The sequence below is a fragment of the Physeter macrocephalus genome, chromosome 6, assembly GCF_002837175.3.
Source record: "Physeter macrocephalus isolate SW-GA chromosome 6, ASM283717v5, whole genome shotgun sequence".
NCBI lineage: Eukaryota > Metazoa > Chordata > Mammalia > Artiodactyla > Physeteridae > Physeter > Physeter macrocephalus.
This window is the reverse complement of record NC_041219.1, coordinates 85337578-85355587: the sequence shown is the minus strand read 5'-3', so window position 1 is coordinate 85355587 and position 18010 is coordinate 85337578. Positions and strand designations below refer to the sequence as shown.

Genomic DNA, 18010 nt, shown 5'->3' with positions numbered 1-18010 from the left:
AGAGTAAATTCACTGCTGACTCCATGAAATGACTCCGTAGAGGCCAGGGTTTAGTAAGGAACTCTGTTCTGAGCAACAGATTATTCTAAGACTAAGCCTTATCTTTCTCTCAAAACTTAAAGCAGAACTCAGACTTGGTGATCACAAGTAGCCTACAGGGGCGGAGGTGGGGAAGATCAGGAAGGCAGTTATTCCTATAAAGCCCTTGGTGTGCTGGCTTATTCATTCTGGTCTCACACTGTTCCTGCCCTTAAAGTGCATTAAAAAAAAAAAAAAATCCCAATTCATGGGACTAAGCCACTCCCCATTCACTGCTATTCCTTCTCTAAGCATACAGGACAAGGTAACTCATTTGGACATCTGAACCCTAGACCCACCAGATGAATTTGGAAAAGATAACAGCAGTAGCCCCTTGAGGAAAAAACTGAGTGGTCACAAAATGAGGAAAGAATGGGTGAGGGGAGGAAGACCGTGAGAGAGGAAGAAAGGAAGCCTAAGAATCTCATGCCCAGAAACATTATCACTGCAGGTAACTATCCTTTAACCCATTCTTGTCTAGCCCATTCCTCCCCATCTCAGATGAGAGGAGCTCCCTTCCCTTTTTCCTACAGTCATTCATTAAATGTGTCAAAGGTCGATGCATGTAGCAAACTAGGGCATTTACCCATGTTGGAGGGGAAGACGAACTTCTTCTGGGGTAGCAATACGTCTCCTCAGGACATCACCTTGGGGAGGAAGATAGGGGATACCCAAGTTAAGAGTTCAAGCAAAATACTGAGACGACAGGCCAGTGAGGAAGGGCTAAATGCCACATGAGACAGAAACTTTTCCTGGAACCAGCTAGGGGTGGAACAGAATCTAGACACTCACCACTACCAGAGGGAGTGACTCCTTCTCCAGTGATCTCTTCCAGGTCAGCAGTTGTCTCAAGGAAGCTGCTGACATTCTTATCTGCTGGGGAGGCTGCTGGGAAGACAGCTGCTGGGGAAGGTGTGGGGGAGGCTTTTGGGGAGGTCACTGGGGAGGCCATCAAGGAGACTTCTGAGGAGATGGGTGGGAGGGCTGCTGAGGAAGTTGGAGAGACTGTTGGGAAGGCTGCCGGGGAGATGGCTGGGGAAATTTCTGGGGAGGCTGCTGGAGAGACTTCTGGAGAGATTTCCGGGGAGGCTGCTGGAGAAACCGCCAGGGAGACTGCTGGCGAGGCTGTTGGTGAGACCGCTGGCGAGGGTGCTGTACGGAGCTGAAGAGTGGATGACTGGTCAGGGGCTGGCTGGGTCAGAGATGGTGGGAAGTCTGAAGCCTGAGTCTCCATCTCTTCCTGTTCTGCATCACTGCCATTATTCAGGTCAAAGCTAGTATCTAGAATCCAAAGGGACAGGATGGCTAAAGGAAGAATGATCATATAAAACAAGAGAATCTACTCAGACAAACCTGGATGAAGCTAAACAAGGTTACTTCAAGGGCTTTCCCCTAGGGTTGGAAAAAGAGAAGTAGCCTCTGGCTCTCTTCCCCTACCATTCATGAAGGTTAAAGGGCAAAACTGCTGCTGTTGTCACTGTGTGAAGAAATACCTTTCACCTGGAGCCAGGAAAGGCCTCTGGCCTCCTTTTCCCCGCAAACTCCAAGTCTCACCCCACAAGTTCTTCTGGGCACAGGGCAGAAGTCAGAGTGCCTTTTTTAGTCCCACGATACACTATTCCATGGCCTCCTCAGCTCCCAGGAAGGTGTTCTCACAGATTTCCCACCCCTAAAGCCTGTTCTCTCATCTTTGCCCAGGTCAAGGACTTTCTCTGTCCTAGCTCTCCTCACTTACCTTGCAGAACAGACTCCCCAAGGACAGGTGGAGAGGTGGGGCTGGCAAAGATAGAGGCTGAAGTTTGACTGTCATCTGCCAGGAGACTGAAGGCAGTGGCATTATTGAGGGAAGGACAATCGAGGGCAGAGATCACAGGGCTGTCCTCAAGAGGCAGCTTGTCCTCTGCACCCATCAGCTCCGTGTCATCTATACCATAGAGTCCTCCAGTCACTGGCTCTTCAGGGGTGGAAAAATCAGAAAGCAAGAGTTAAGAAATACTAGTCTGAATATATCCAGTTTTAGTTCCTATAGTGTGAAGCTGCCTTCTAATATTAGGGAAAGGCAAGGCAATGGTGTCTACCCACAGACCAACATAAAATTCTAGCATCTATCATAAAATAGGCCTTTCTTATATTTCAGTGGGGTAAAAGGTAATCGTTCAATGGCAAGTTAGTGAGAACCCAAATAGCCCATCTGTGTGGTAATAATAAGTCCCTATCCAGGGCTCTTGGCCAAAAGGAACACTGGGAGAGAGCCTGGGAAATGAACCAATTCAGCTCAGAGTGCAGTTGGCCCAGTCAGGCCTGTGGCATGAAACTGTGGTCTGCCATAGGATCATCTGGAGACCCCAGTGCCCCAGATTCCCAAATACTTTCCCTGGCTTACTAACTCTTCCAGGTGGTATAAGCTGGCTACCCTCTGCATGGATACGTTGAAGGGAGCCAATCTCCAAGCCTACCCGGTGCCAAAGTGTTGAAGGGCTCCAGAGAGACTTCACTGAGGATTGGAGTGTCTTCCAGTTGATCAGGAAGATGTGAAGGATCATCTAGGCAGCTCACTGTGGGATCAGGGACCAAGACTGAGACCTCTTGGTGTAATGATTCCACAGAAGGGACAGAGCCGTTGTAACCACACATCTTTAGTTCTAGGAAATCCCAGGAGAGGGCAAAAGTCAAAATCAGTGCCGTCAACGGGTTCAGTTAGCTATTAGTAGGCAATCTTTGCTAGAGGGATGGATGTTCATTCTTTCAACATTTATGGGTCCCAGTTCTATGTTGGGTACCGATCATACCGAGAACTTTTGAATACGCAAAGATGTGCGAGGAAGATCCTGCAGCAGGTAAAGAGGGGAAAGAAGAGTGGGGTCTGAGACAAGAACCCCATCATGTTCTCAGCTGTTTCCCCCATCCAGTTAAACAGAGAAAACATCCTGTGATTTTACAGGGTGGTCACCCTTATACTTGGAATCAATAGCAAACTAAGCATTTATCTATTCTGAGGGGAAAGATGAGAGGGACTGCACATGTACCTATGCTAACAACAACAAAAAAGAAAGGAAACTGTGAGTAGACAAGCAATGGTGTGCTCTGCCTGTTCCTTCCCTCCTGCACGTGCCAATCACTACTTAGGGCTCAGCCCACTTTAGCAGCCAGTCTGGCCCTGCCATAGTCAAATCAAATTGGCCTCTTTGCCTCCTGCTGATGCCCCAACCCCTTCCTATAACTTAGAAGAAGGCTTTCTTGATGCAGGGTATCTGTTGGGGCTGTTTCGGGCTCGCCCACCTGCCCTCTCCAGGCCAGCAGCTCTGCATGAGCTTGAAATAATTTGCACTCCCACTCTCGAGCTGGTGCTGCTGCCACAAAAACACCAGCCACTTGGCTCTGCTAATCACCAACATGCAAATCAGCCTCCACTGCAGAGAGCTGGAAAGACAAGTTTTCCTCACCTCAAAAAGCCACTGCGCCCCCCAGAGCCCCATTTTCCCTCTCCCAACCCAGCTCACAGACCCACAGTTATACCTGGCTGCTCCTCTTCCAGCTCCAGGCTGCCTACCAAGCCAGTGCCATTCTCCGCCACAACTGAAGTCAGCTCCTTTTCTGCTGCCTCATCAGGATGGATACCACTGACTACCTCCTGGGAGGGTGCAAAGGTCTGGATGCTGGATCCCAACATAGGAGAAGTCTGTGGGGAGGTGAAAAAACTAGGGGGTCCATTGGGCATCACCTCAAAATTCTGGTCAGGAAAGGAATCATATAGTTCCTGTGAATCGAAGTTAAGCCCCATGGGACTCTGGGTACCGTTGGCCCAGAACTCTTGGCTCCCAGCCCGAAGGTTAGTGTTGTGACTTGGGGATGAAGGTTGCCGGCTGCCCCCAAGGATGCCGTTGAGTGGGTATTGTCCCCCCGAGAACTGGGAGAGAAGGGGTGGGTCCTTGAGGTTGCTGCCAGGATTGGCAGGTGGGTACTGTGAGTAGTTCCAGAGACAGTCATAGGCCACGTTGGGGTGATGGAGGTGTGAGGTGCTGGAGGAATGGGGAGCAGAGTTCAAAATCCCTGAAGTAGTAGTGTGAGATACAGTAGATAAGCCATTAACATTCACATCCCCATTCAAACCTGGCAGAGAAGGAGGGAAAAGGGTCAGTTACAGCTATGTATGCAAGTAACACTATAAATTCTACTAAAGGAACAGCACTGACTAGAAAAAGGGAAGGTGAAGGGGTGGGGGATTCCCCCTCTACTGTATTTATAGTTTTTTGGTCTCCAGGGAACACCAAACCCAGATGCTCCTGGGTGGAAGCTTAGCAATTGCTGCTGAGGCTGCTGAGTAGGGGGCTGGGGAACTCTCCCAGCTACCACAAGAGCGACCAGCAGAGAGCCGGCTGCTCTTGATGCTCAGGGCTTGTCAAATTTTTTTTTTTTAATGAAACTGTTCACAGATGCCCTACAGTGACTTGCATTCTTCCCCACCCTCATTCCCTGGAGGAATTCTTCCCTTGGAGTGGCATGACTGAACTCTCTGCCCCCCCACCCCCCGCCGCCTTCCCCAGTGCCTGTTTGCCCCACAGTGGCACCAGAAGGGACAGCCTCCACCTCACTGGCACATGCAGATCCAGCACTTTGTGCTGGGCTAAGAATAGAATTTGCAGTCACCACAGCAGAAAGATCCCAGCTCGGAAGGCTGGGCTTAGCCCCTCCCCATAGGCACTGGAGGGTGATACGCAGGGGGGGAAAACTCTGCATGAGCAGTATGCAGACTTCAGTTCTCAACACCAGTGGCAGCCTCTGGACTGGAGGGCAATCAAATAAAAGGAACCAAGATACTAAGGAAGCTTCGGGGGACGTGGGGGGAGCAGTCCTCCAGTGAAATAAGGGAGTTTCTATCTATCTGCAACCCCCTTGTGAAAGACAGGAGGGAGTGGTGGTTAAGTATAAGCCTGTGGCAGTATTTTTCTGCTGCAAGGAAGGAGGCAAACATTTGTGCCTCCCTCTGCTTCCAAGCATAAAGTACCTGAAACCAAGGCAAGATTAGAGAGGTACTTGGCAGGGCCATGGTACAGAGCAACTGATAAGCCAAATCCAGGAAAAGACCTGATCCTGGCAGCAACACTTCCATCTGGAATTATAGATGTTTCTCTCTGGGGAACTAGGTAAGAATTAAAACTCTCCCTGTCCCTATCTTCTATCCACAAGGACAGGAGGTGGTACAAGCACTTCAAGCATCTGCTCTCTTCTCTGCTGCACAAACTAAAAGGCAAACACACCCCAACCTTCACCCAACCCCTCCACCCCCAGTCCTAAGGGAAGGCTACTCCAGCCTCTAAAAACAGCTTCTCAGAGGGCTGGCCCTTTATCTCTTTCTCACGGGTCCAACCTGGTTATCAGAAGCAGCAGCCAGGGAACAGGGCTGACAGAAGAGCAAGCTAAGATGAAAAGGCCAGTATGTTTTTCTAATCCCTTCCAGCCTTAAAGTGAAAAGTGTTGTTTCCATAAACCCCTAAAACTTGTTCTTAGAAGTCTGACTTCTCTCCAGCAGCTGGAGTTCTGAGGATTCACTTCCTCCCTTCCCACCTGGCATAAAAGAGAGCTGTTGTGAAGTAGCTAGTCCAGAGCCAAACTTTATCCCATCAACCTGCTCTAAAGGAGCAATGCCCACTCCCTCCCAGGCCATGTGGCCCTCACACTCACTTTTCCCTTGCTGGGGGAAGTTCATGGGAGACCCGTTAGTGTAGAGCCCCTCCCCTGAGGAGGGAGAGGGTTTCAGTCCTGAGGCAGCAGGTGCAGGGGGAAGGCCAGTAAAGTTAAAATGGTCGTTTGCCTCCATTTCTGTAGGAGGGGAGAGAGAGGGGAAAAAAAATACTGGCGGTTAAACAAGGTTATGTCACCTGGAATCTTCTAGAGGGAATGCCCCCTCCCCTCCATCTACTTTACTTACCCTTCTCCTACCCAGGTACTGGATTGGGAGGGAGGGGAGTTGTGGGGGGGGGGCGGGGAGTGGGGAAGGAGAGAAGAGAAGAGGAAGTGGAAATATACTCCTAACCTGGGCAATGACCTTATAGAAACAGTGTTTTAAAAAGTCAGAATTGTAGAGATAAAAAGAGTTAGGGAGAAAACCAAGATACACACCTAGAGTCTTCCCCCTGTATAAGCCCCACCCTCTTAACTCCCAGCCCAGGTTACCCCTCTATGTTAGATATTAGCCCTCAACTGCAACATTTAACATTCTCCATCCTTCCCACACCCCCACCCACACCCCCCCCCGCCAAGGTAAGGCCAGAGTCCCACTCTCAGGGTATACAGAAGGTTCTCAAAGCCATCTTTTTGACAGAAAAGCATGGACGTGTTGGCAGAAAAAGCATGTTTAATACATATACTGTTTTATTATTATAGTTGAGTTAAGCAATTTCCACGTTATCCTATCCACAGCCCTGGACATCTGAAGAAGATAGTATAGTTAACTGAGTAAAGGAATTTGAAAAGAATACATTTCAGGAAAGGTGACCATAATAGCAAAAGTCAAATCATCCAGTAACACGTCTACTCCTTTTTCATGGGAAATACCATGCTCTCTAAGAACATAGCTCACAAAAGTGTCAGAGATAGAAAACTGATTAAATAAGAGAGTGTCCCAAGGAACAGTATTCTGTTATGTCTACTGTGATTACTTCCCCATGTTTTGGTTTTGTGGCTTAAATGTAAATGGTCACTGAGAGAATAGCTAGGTACTTAAAGTTGTAAAGTGCAGTGGCTCATTGGGGAGTAGTATGGTTAAAAAGCTCTTCACCCTCTCCTGAATATGATGAGGTGATATACTACTAGGAATGATGATGAGAATAAATTTACCTTCAATAGAGCAAAGAGAAGAAGGAAGAAGACAGAAAGCAGAAGCTAGAATTACTGGCAAAGTCTGACACATCAATCAGATACTTATGATGTACTAGCGCATACTAATTTGTTATGTGAGAGACATGATCTGTCTTGATACAGAAAAAGCAACTCCTTTGGTTACCACAGAAGAGTAAAGGACAGAAGAGTTCAGGTATAAAGATTTCTTTATCAAGCTCCCAAGATGAGATAATAAGCAGACCTAGGTGATGTTTAAAATAACCTCTTCAAAAAAAAAAACAAACTATAAGTAAAGCTTTTAAAAGAATGAATAAATCAGTTAAGAACACATAAGACCACTGCCCAAGGTTTGCAAGAATCATATTCTTGAACATGCTAGATAATGCAAATTAGCCACCATTAGGTGAATCTAACATAATTCTGAGCATGAAATATAAACCCTGTACAGTATATGGCATGATAGCTATAAGATTTTTCATGCTTGGGACTTCCCTGGTGGCAGTGGTTAAGAATCCACCTGCCAGGGCTTCCCTGGTGGCGCAGTGGTTGAGAGTCCGCCTGCTGATGCAGGGGACACGGGTTCGTGCCCCGGTCCGGGAAGATCCCACATGCTGCAGAGCGGCTAGGCTCGTGAGCCATGGCCGCTGAGCCTGTGCGTCCAGAGCCTGTGCTCCACGACGTCGTGCCCCGGTCCGGGAAGATCCCACATGCTGCAGAGCGGCTAGGCTCGTGAGCCATGGCCGCTGAGCCTGTGCGTCCAGAGCCTGTGCTCCACAACGGGAGAGGCCACAACAGTGAGAGGCCCGTGTACCGCAAAAAAAAAAAAAAAATAGAAAAAAATAGGAAAGAATCCACCTGCCGGTGCTGGGGACACAGGTTTGATACCTGGTCCGGGAAGATCCCACATGCCGTGGAGCAACTAAGTCCATGCGCTCTAGAGCCCGTGCTCCACAAGAAGAGAAGCCACTGCAATGAGAAGCCTGCGCACCGCAACGAAGAGTACACCCTGCCCCGCCCCGCTCGCAACTACAGAAAGCCCATGTGCAGCAACAAAGACCCAACGCAGTCAAAAATAAATAAATTTTAAAAATTAAAAAAAAAAAAAAGATTTTCCATGCTTAATACCATAACTGTCTCTACCTTTATCAATTTTAACTGGAATTAAAAAAATAAAAGCAGGGGCTTCCCTGGTGGCCCAGTGGTTAAGAATCTGCCTGCCAGTGCAGGGGACACAGGTTCGAGCCCTGGTCCAGGAAGATCCCACATGCTGCGGAGCAACTAAGCCCGTGCACCACAACTACTGAGCCTGCGTGCCACAGCTACTGAAGCCCGCACAGCTAGAGCCCGTGCTCCACAACAAGAGAAGCCATTGCAATGAGAAGGACGTGTGCCGCAAGGAAGAGTAGCCCCTGCTCGCCACAACCAGAGAAAGCCCGAGCGCAGCAGAGAAGACCCAACACAGCCAAAAATAAATAAAGTAAATAAATTAAAATAAATAAATAAATAAAAATAAAAGCAATTTGCATTTTGTCAATTTAAGGGGGAAAAGTTTTTAGGATAAACTCATTTCCCATACAGGATTTCCCATCTTCACTCTAAAATAAGCAGCAGATCCAAACTTGCTATGCATCAATGAAGAAACTCGGTCTCTACAGAAGACCTCAGGGGCCCCCAGGATTTCCTTAAAGACCATCCTCAGCATTAAGGGATCTGAAAAATAGGCATCATGAGATTAGTGACCCTTCCGAAATGAAAGACACCAAGGAGGAAAGTTCATTCCCTATACTCTAAGTTAGGTTCCTTCCAAAGCTTACATCACAGGGAGGACTTCCCTGGAGGTCCAGTGGTTAAGATTTCGCCTTCCAGTGCATGAGGTGCAGGTCTGATCCCTGTTGGGGGAGCTAAGATCCCACTTGCCTCTCGGCCAAAAAAACAAAACATAAAACAGGAGCAGTAGTGTAACAAACTCAACAGAGACTTTAAAAATGGTCCACATAAAAAAAAAAATCTTTAAAAAACAAAACAAAACAAATCTTACATCACAGGGAATTCCCTGGCAGGCCAGTGGTTAGGACTTGGTGCTTTCACTGCCAGGGGCCAGGTTCGATCCCTGGTGGGGAAACTACACCCGCCAAAAAAATAAATAAATAAAGGACATTCAGGGATTCATTTCGCAAGTCTACAGATGCTATGCCTGGAGAACCAATCTCATCTGATCCCCACATCTCCTCTCCCCCAGTTTTATGCACAGCCACACCTCTGCTGTGCACTGGACTATATTCTCCCACTCAATGACAGGCCACAGTTCGTTTTTCCTTTTTCTGTTTGAATCCATGAGGAAACTAGTGACCTTCTCATCTCTGCTACGCTGGGACAGCATAGCATTTCCTGTCTCATAAATTACATACTAATAAGCATAAATGGATGGCTTAAATCAGATAAGTAAAAGGAATGGGAAGTTATCTAGTGCCTGAGGTCTGTTTCCCCAGGAGCCTCTACTGAGGGGTCATCAGGACCACAATCACTTCATTTATAAGAAGTTTCCTAGAAACATAAAATACTCTGTGCTGTGCAGTGAGATCAGCGCAACAACACTGAGCTCTAGGTGCAAATCCCAGCTCTACTATCACTAGCTGTGTGACCCTGAACAAGTTACTTAATGTTGCTGAGACTCTGCTTCATCATTAGTAAAAATTTTAGTATTCACCTCCAGGGCTTGTGAGGATTAAATGAGAAAATCTATATAAAGGACCTGGCACAGCATCTGTCACCCAGCAAGCACTCAATAAATTTTAGCTATTATTATTAGACAAAAAAGAGTAAAAACTACTTTTTGTTTTTAGTTTTTAAGAAGATAATCATGTCCAAAGGGTCAAAATATAATTTAAAACCATTACTATTTTTACTAGTATGGGAGATACTACAAAACCAGGGATGATCCTCCCAGCCAGACTTCCTTGTATGCAACTAGACTCTTGATTTCAAGAGAAGTTTTGCATGTGGGATCTTAGTTCCCCGATCAGGGATGGAACCCAAGCCCCCTGCATTGGCAGCGAGGAGTCTTAACCATTGGATGGCTAGGGAAGTCCCTACACTCTTGATTTCAGATGTCACTTAAATATGGGATGACATTATAGGAACGCAAAGAAAATGTGGGCAGCTCCTCTCAGCAATAAAACCAGGGTTATTTTACTTTAACCTTCCTACCCAAGATGCTTTTCACAATAAAGCCTGAAGGTAAATTATGTCCTCCCATCTAGAGCTAATAAGAAGAACAGTAAAGCAAAGGAGAGTGTCTCCCTTTGAACTAATGGGATTTTAGCCAAAAGAGAAATCAGTCAGTGCCCAACCCCCAGAATAGTAGACAGCTCTCCTGACCAGGAAGTACAATCAGGCCAGCACCCAGCCCAGTCCCAGTAGTATGTAAAGGGATCTCTTAAGGACCTCTAAGCTTCATTTATAAGAGTTAAGGGACACTGCCCCTTAAGCTTGAGGCAGTAAAGCTCTTGCCACATGGCCAAATAGGCTGCTCTTTCTCTCAGTTGCTATTGAAGAGTTACTACTCTGTGGACCTGTGACATGGTTTTGACAGAAAAGGGCTGACAATGCACAGTGTTGAAATAAATGTTACAAATTTCAACACTTTTGCAGGTGCCCTGACCAACCCTAACATTCAGACCTCTGAGGCTACCCCCAGAAAGACAAGACACATTAACACCATCTAGCTGGACACTTGAGCAGTCCCTGCAGCTCCTTGGTTCGTTCTTCCCATACAGAATACTAAAATTCCACAAATAGAGAGGTTTCTAATTTTGGGGGGTGGGGAGAGATTTCAAATGTCTATCTTTACTAAACAGTGAATGTAAGTCTTGCAGTATAGTAAATAAATCATACTCCTACATTTTAGATTTGTAATTGTGAAGGTTATGAAGGATACTTCTGAACTCTAAACATCTCTGGAATCATCCACCATACTCTAATACAGTGGTTTCCAACCAGGGTGATTTTGCCCCCAGGGGACACTTAGTTATTTAGAAAGGTATATGCTACTGGCATTTAGGAAATCAAAGCTGGGGATGCTCCTAATGATCCTGTAATACACAAGACAGCCCACTACAACAAAGGATTATTTGGTTCTTGCTCAATCAAGAGCAAGGGTGAGGGCTTCCCTGGTGACGCAGTGGTTGGGAGTCTGCCTGCCAATGCAGGGAACGCGGGTTCGATCTCTGGTCCGGGAAGATCCCACATGCCACGGAGCAGCTAGGCCCATGTGCCACAACTACTGAGCCCGCGTGCCTGCCTGGAGCCTGTGCTCCGCAACAAGAGAAGCTACGACAGTGAGAGGCCTGTGCACCACAATGAAGAGTAGCCCCCGCTCGCCGCAACTAGAGAAAGCCCGCGCACAGCAACAAAGACCCAACACAGCCAAAAATAAAAACAAATAAATAAATTTATATTTAAAAAAAAAGAGCAAGGTTGAAAAACCCTGCTCTACCACAAAAGCTGCCTCATTTCCCATTTCTACCCTATACCCTGGGGAAGATCCCAAAGTTTTCACTACTCCCAATTCCTGATGCTGCAAACAAGCATGCCTTCACTTTCAAATCTAAAAACTCCTTCCTGGCTAAGCTGTCTTCCTCCAACAAAGAGTTCCAAGTGCCAAGCCACAAAATCAACATGCCTTCTTCCCCAGTAAGGATAGCCCATTCAGACAGCCCTGGTAACAATCTTCCCTTGGAACCCAGACTCAGACTACAGCCATACTGACTGAGGCTCATTCTCTCAAAATGTCCTTTCCTTAACCCCCTTTTCCTAGTCAGGACAGTGAGGCAGAAGGAAGATGATGAAAGAAGGAAGATTATTATCCTAAGGGAGGCTACTCAAAGACAACTGCCATGTCCAGGCTGCACAGAAGAACACAAAGATGATTGTTCTCTGTCCTTATTTCTTCTATACTATGTAGGTTCTACAGCATCAACCAGAAATTAAGTTCTACCATTATATCTCCAGCACTTAATTTAGTGCTAAGTACATTTAAAAAAATGAAAGGAAATACTTGTTGAACTCATAGATTGAGCAAATGAATGAGTAAATCTGTCTTTTCTGTCACTACCAACTTATTCATCCAATAAAGTTTGTGATTTTTGCTCCCACCATTCTCAAGAGAACCAAAAAATTCAGCTTCATTCTTCACAGAGATAATTTCTAGAGGGAAGAAAGGTCCCAAATCTTGAAATATTTTAGACAGATGTCTCATGCAGAAAATAAGGCCTGGAAACAGGGAAGCATGATTTAACTGAACACTCAAGGTATATAGCAGGTTTTAAAGTATTTGGCGACTGAATAAAGGAACCATATGCTAACAATCTAGGCTAGGTTTTCTGCCACAGCTCTGGTCACTTCACTGTCAGAGGACTGGAAATGCCTTTAAATTGCAGGACACTAAAAACCACACTCCAGAGGTTGTAACAAGGTTATTTCCCTTTCAAGCCCTGACTGTTTCTCAGAATTTCAGCTCTAACAGTTAATGACTTCACCCCTTCCTTCAAAAATATATCCCCCTCCCCCCTAAAAAAAAAACTGAGCTGAGAAGGCAGGTTATACAGTGCCCAAGCCCAAGACACCAAAAGTAGCAGTACCACTTGTCTCTTAAGAACCCTCACGGTTTTTGTTTTTTTCTGGCCGCACCTCACAGCTTGTCGGATTTTAGTTCCCCGACCAGGGATCGAACCCAGGCCCTTGGCAGTGAGAACGTGGAGTCCTAACCACTGGACCACCTGGGAATTCCCAAGAACCCTCATGCTTTAGTTTTTAATGAATATTTGCTAAACTGTTTGGTAATATTTTCATTATGTAAAATGCCCCTTTAATTATTCTCTTTAACTAGGAGAAGGACAGAACACCACGTAACAATAACACAATACTACTTCTACTGCCAGTGACCCAATCCAAGAACAATCTCCAGAACTCTTCAAAGAAGACAGGTTTTTTGTTTTGCACAATTTTATAAATCTCAAAATTATGAAGACCAAAAAGTTGGTGAAAAATGGCCCCTCTGACCCATGTGCAGCAATGCTGAGAAAGTATTAATCTTAGGCTATGAGGTATATGAGGACATCCATGTCCTAAGAAACAAATCAGGAAGATTATCTGCCCCAGGAAATCCTCAAGAGTTTTATACTTCACTCTATGTCCTAGGAAATAAAAACTTTGGCATTACTGCCTCACTGTACACATCTCACACGACAAACATCATACCGGTTATTGGACTAACTTCCACACTATTTTAACTGTATTTTATTCTTTTAGTAAAAGAATATAGCAGACCTCTTCAGAGGTGATAAGAAAGGTCAACATCAGCAAGACACAGTAACCCTAACAAGCTTTGCTTCTCTCTTGACAACACCTGATTCCAGAACCACAAGACTGCAAGATGAGCCTCTCAGGGCATTCTAGATTTCTGACTGGCTCTGAGGTCGGCCCACATAGTTCTCCCTACACCTCAAATTTTTTCCTTTACGGAGAGGCTTAAAAAAAAAAAAAAAAAAAAAAGTCAATATTAAGAAATCCACTTCTCTGAGAGAAAAATGCATCCACTTTACAAAAAGGCCATGAAAGGTTTACTTCATTCAGCTTTCTGATCAGTCGTGTATCAAATGAAGCCATAGCTATCTACTTTCTCAAAATTAACTTTTATTTCTCTTAAAGAGTCCAAAGAAATAAGAGTAGTCCTTCTCCTTCCTTCATTCTTTTAACTTCCACCAGGGAAAATCAATTTACTATTCTGTCAGGCCCCAATCTAGGTAAACAAAGGTTGAAGAACGGGAAACTTAAAATCACTGTCAAGAAAGCAACTCAAAGGAACCAATCAGTCAAGCAGAAGGGCAAGAAAAAGGACAGTGACACTGAACTAGTTTTTACTGTTTCCAGACTATCAACCCCAACAGCCCCAGTAAAAGGAGCAATGATGCTATCTATCTTAACAGTGCCACATAATCATATATGTCTATCTGGTCCTATCCTGGACCTTTAATCTAAGAATCTACAATTCAGGTGAAAAATACTGAAAAGATTATTTAAATGTTAGGCTTAAGCAGTTTTCAGGATAGTCCAAATGATCACACCCCTCAAAACAGAAAATCCTGTGGCCAACTCACCTCAAACCAAACCCAGGGTCTAACCAAGTGCCTGGGGGCACAGTACACACAGTCTATCACTATATGCTATAGTAGAAATCTCCTGGAGTTATAAGGTGGGAAAAAGAGAAAATCTGGACACATGACTTTGCACAGAACAAGGGAAAAGCTTAGCCCTCTCCACGAATGGTAATAAGAGAGATGTCTTTTATGGACTGAAGCATAAGTCATATGATAATTAATTCTAATTACTTGGTACTGCAGAAGGTAAAACCTCCCCTATGTCAACTAACAGGCTTCCCACAGGGACTTATCCTTAGACTAGAATCACCAGTGAGGAACAAGCCCACCACACTCACTCTGCAAATCAGTCCCTAGCTCCCCCCGCCAAACCCCACTCAGTTTGATCTTCCCCATTCCCCCCTCTTCTTCCACCTCTCAGAATCAACTTCGTCACATCACAAGCTCACTTACTCAAGTGCTCTGCAATACAGAAACTGTCATACTTAAGAATATATTTAATATTCATATGTATATAAGAATATATATTAAGCAGGATCACAAAAAGCCACTCTCATGACACAAAAGATCCCCAGTCTTCCTGACAACTCTCTACACCGAGGGAATTTGCATCACTTGTGCAGCCCTGCTGGTGGATGAGTGAGTTTGATTTTTCTATGACCTCTAGCTCAGGGGAAAAAAATCCAGACAGGGAGACAGAGATGCTTTGGAGGGGGGAACTGGGATCAGGGAGTCAACTGCAGTGACTACTTCCAGTTGACAAATTAAGTTTACAAAAAAAAAAAAAAAAGTCGAACGAAGGACTATCAGACCACATGGTTGGCAGGATCCAAGCTTGCCCGAAGGCCTCAGAAAATGAAACCAAATCTGATTAAAATGGACATTTCAAAACAACGAGAGATGCAGCAGCAAACGCACAGCTGCCATTTCCCGGCCACTTCCTGCGGGAGGCTTGGGGGAGGGGCTGTTTGTGTACAGATGGAGGTGGAAGCTATCCCCCCGCATCGCCCCCCGAAGGATGCAAATCTCCCACTCCAATAAATCCTACAAAGGATGACTGCTGTTGGCATTGCCTTCCCCTGAAAATTGGGAACACCAGGAAAGAAAGGGGTGATGCGGGATCTTTTCTGCCACGGAAATGGGGATCCCCTTAGTGAGGGATCCCCCTTGGAAAGGGCTCCTTCTTCGTTCTTCCCTCCGGCCCCTAAGGCCGGCTCAAATCCGTACGCCTCAGCACCGGCCCTATCAACCCCCATCCCTGGAGTGGCGGATTCTCCCGGGACTCGGGGGCCCCAGGCCAAGCACAGCTCCACTCCAGCAAGGCCCTCTCCTGCTCGCCAAGCTCAAGAGAACGTGCACCCCACCCTCCACCCCGCCGAGCGGACACCCCGAGACCCCTGGAAACCCCTCTGACCTCCACTCACCGTTGCCAAAACGCCCCAATCCCCACAAACGGAGTGTTTAACCTGTCCAGGGAACCCCCTCACCTACCCTTCGCACTCGGGCAATCCCCACCCCATCTGAAGAGGTGGAGCCCCTCCCGGGGATTCCACCCCGAGTCCCCCACAGGAGTCATCTCCACCAGCCAGGCGGCTTCTCCACCTCCTCCTCGCAGCCGCCGCCGTCTCCGGGAACCTCCACAGCTCTTCCCGCTCCCGCCCCCGCCGCCCCATCCCGATCTTCTGCAGACCGACCAGCCCCCTTCTCCTCCCACCCCCCAGTGCAGGAAGACCCCCGCCCGGGGCTGGGTTCTAACTGGAAAAAAGCTCGAGTCGGCGTCTCCTCCCCCCACCCCCCGGCAAGGCTCTAGGCGGCTCCAGAGCTTCGGTTCCCTGAGGGAAGCCTTGGATGAAAGCGGGGCTCCCTCCCGTCAGGCCCCCAGGCACAGACCCAACAGACCTGAGGCGGCGGCGTCCAGCCAGGCTCGGGGCTTGTCTCTCCCCGGGGGACTGGCGGTTCACATGGCCTCGCTCCGGGCGCCAGGAGGGGAGGGGAACGCGGGGGAGGGGGTCTGGGGTCCGGGAGGGGGGAGGGGGACGCGGCTCAACCGCGGGGCCCGAGCGGAGCCAACATGGCCGGCGGGGGAGGAGGGAGCCGGAGCCGGAGGGGGCGGGGAAGCAGCGGCCGAGAGAGAGCCGCCCTCCGCGGCCTCCGCCGCCGGGTCCTAGCGCCGGCCATCCCGGCGCCCCGACCCGGATCTGGGTCCTAGCGCCGCGGTGTCTCCCTAGCCTACCGGGAAGCTCCCTCTGCACTGTGTCTCATTGTGGGCGGTAGTCCTGCATCACACTGAGCAAACTGAAAGGCGTGCCCTGATCCCAAGGTTAACCTAAAAGACAACCAAATTTCTAGGACCGAGGCATGTGCCACTCCCCTAAGATCATTTCGGGGGCAGTTATTTCCCAGGCTGGGTAGTGGAGAAGTGGAAGTGTAGAAGCAGAAAGCTTAGTCAGGAAAATTCAGTCCTGGTAAAGGGGTGGAAAAAGGCAAGCTCCTGCTCCATCTGCTGCCCACTCACCTCTGTCCCGTGGGTGGCAGCCTGGTCCTGCCTGGATCACCACTTTCCCGGCGACATCTGCAGGGCTCTGGGGGTCGGGAAGATTCCTGTGGGTAGGAAAAGGAAGCTTGGCTCAGAGACCAGACAGGGAAGGCCTGAGTCTGGCCTAAACCTGGTCAGAGGGACAGGGGAGAAGCAGGAAAACTGACCAGCAAATAAGGTGCCCCAAGTGTTCACCTATTCTATAGTTCCAGTATACTTTTTCTGATAGGGCTATATAACTAAGTAAAACCTTCTGAGAAGAGGAAAGAAAAATCTAGCAGAGGACTAGAGTTTAGCTATCACCTAAAACGTCTATTGCAGGGACCCAGAATGAAGAACAGTGTCATACATGATGTTAGAATTTAGAGAATTTCTAGTTCAACATTCTCTTGTTTGGTAGATGAAGAACTGAAGAGGTTAACCGACTTGTTCAAGGTCAAACAGTGGATAAAATGTGACTAGAAACCAGGTTTCTTTTCCTTGCAACTCAACAGACTTTGCAGGCTTCAAGATAATTCCCATTCAATTCATTGCAATGCACTTGTACAAACAGTTGCCTAACTGTGCAAAACTCAAGCAGAATATTCTGGAAGAGGAACAGAGTAGGGATGATGAAACTCTGGCAGGTTGGGGGGTCAACAAATACTTTTTCCTTTGGGAGTCTGGGGAGAAAGGAGATCTGAAAACTGGGTGGGGCCAGAGTAAGGCAGGACCAAATACATTAGTCTAGATTGGATTTCCTTACTCCACAGGGGAGTGAGTTCTTCCTAAATCTGGGGGACAGACTTCACTCCCCACTACAAATGGCTCAGAGAAGCTAAGAAGGAAGTGAGCTTCAGCAAAGCCTCAAAGTGTGTGGGCCAGAGAGAGAGGGGCTAAGAGGGTTAGGAGGGTTTCTGTCCCTCTCCTGTAAAAAGCAGATTGTCAGTGGGAAGGAGTAGACAGAAATCAAAATCCTTTTCTCCCCCATGACTCCGTAACAGATTTATAGGGTCACCTTGTATAAAAAATAAGGACCCCCAACAGCCTACTGACCTCAAGTCCCTGGGTAAATAGAGGCCACACTCAGGGTAGAGGGGGTCCTTCTTTCTGGAGAAAGCAGGGATCCAGCAAACTTCTGCTAAGGAATGCTTCCCCCATTCCCAAAATAAAGACAGGTGAAGAAGAGAGCTCAGGGCATGGAACTGGCTTCCTAAAGGGCCGAGGAAGAGAGCTAGGTATCTTTTTCCTTTTCCAGGGCAGATGAGGGAGAATCTTCCTACCTCCCGCCCCCAGTCATAGGGCTGGCCAGTCGGAGGCGGGCGGCAGGGGAGGAGCCTGCGCCAGTCAGACGGGTGTAGCCACGCCCCTTCCCCCACCACCACACACCCACACACACCCACCCGCTGGCTCCACTCCG

General features: G+C 47.5%; 1 protein-coding gene across 6 annotated transcripts in view; it reads right to left on the bottom strand.

Annotated features, from left to right (window-relative positions):
• Positions 1–18010, bottom strand: part of BAZ2A (bromodomain adjacent to zinc finger domain 2A) — a 34512-nt gene that overhangs the window by 12886 nt on the left and 3616 nt on the right. For 3 of the 6 annotated variants that reach the window (XM_055085588.1, XM_007129387.4, XM_055085586.1), the window contains exons 2-8: positions 16591–16676; positions 5761–5898; positions 3595–4188; positions 2535–2720; positions 1814–2032; positions 871–1359; positions 665–725 (exon numbers count right to left, since the gene is read on the bottom strand). In XM_055085588.1, coding sequence (XP_054941563.1) covers positions 665–725; positions 871–1359; positions 1814–2032; positions 2535–2720; positions 3595–4188; positions 5761–5896 — 1685 coding nt within the window. In that variant the 5' untranslated portion in view covers positions 5897–5898; positions 16591–16676. Of the gene's footprint in view, positions 1–664; positions 726–870; positions 1360–1813; positions 2033–2534; positions 2721–3594; positions 4189–5760; positions 5899–6007; positions 6030–15974; positions 16158–16590; positions 16677–18010 lie in introns of those variants that run through there. The other 3 variants (XM_055085589.1, XM_055085585.1, XM_055085587.1) reach the window with 3 other exon arrangements.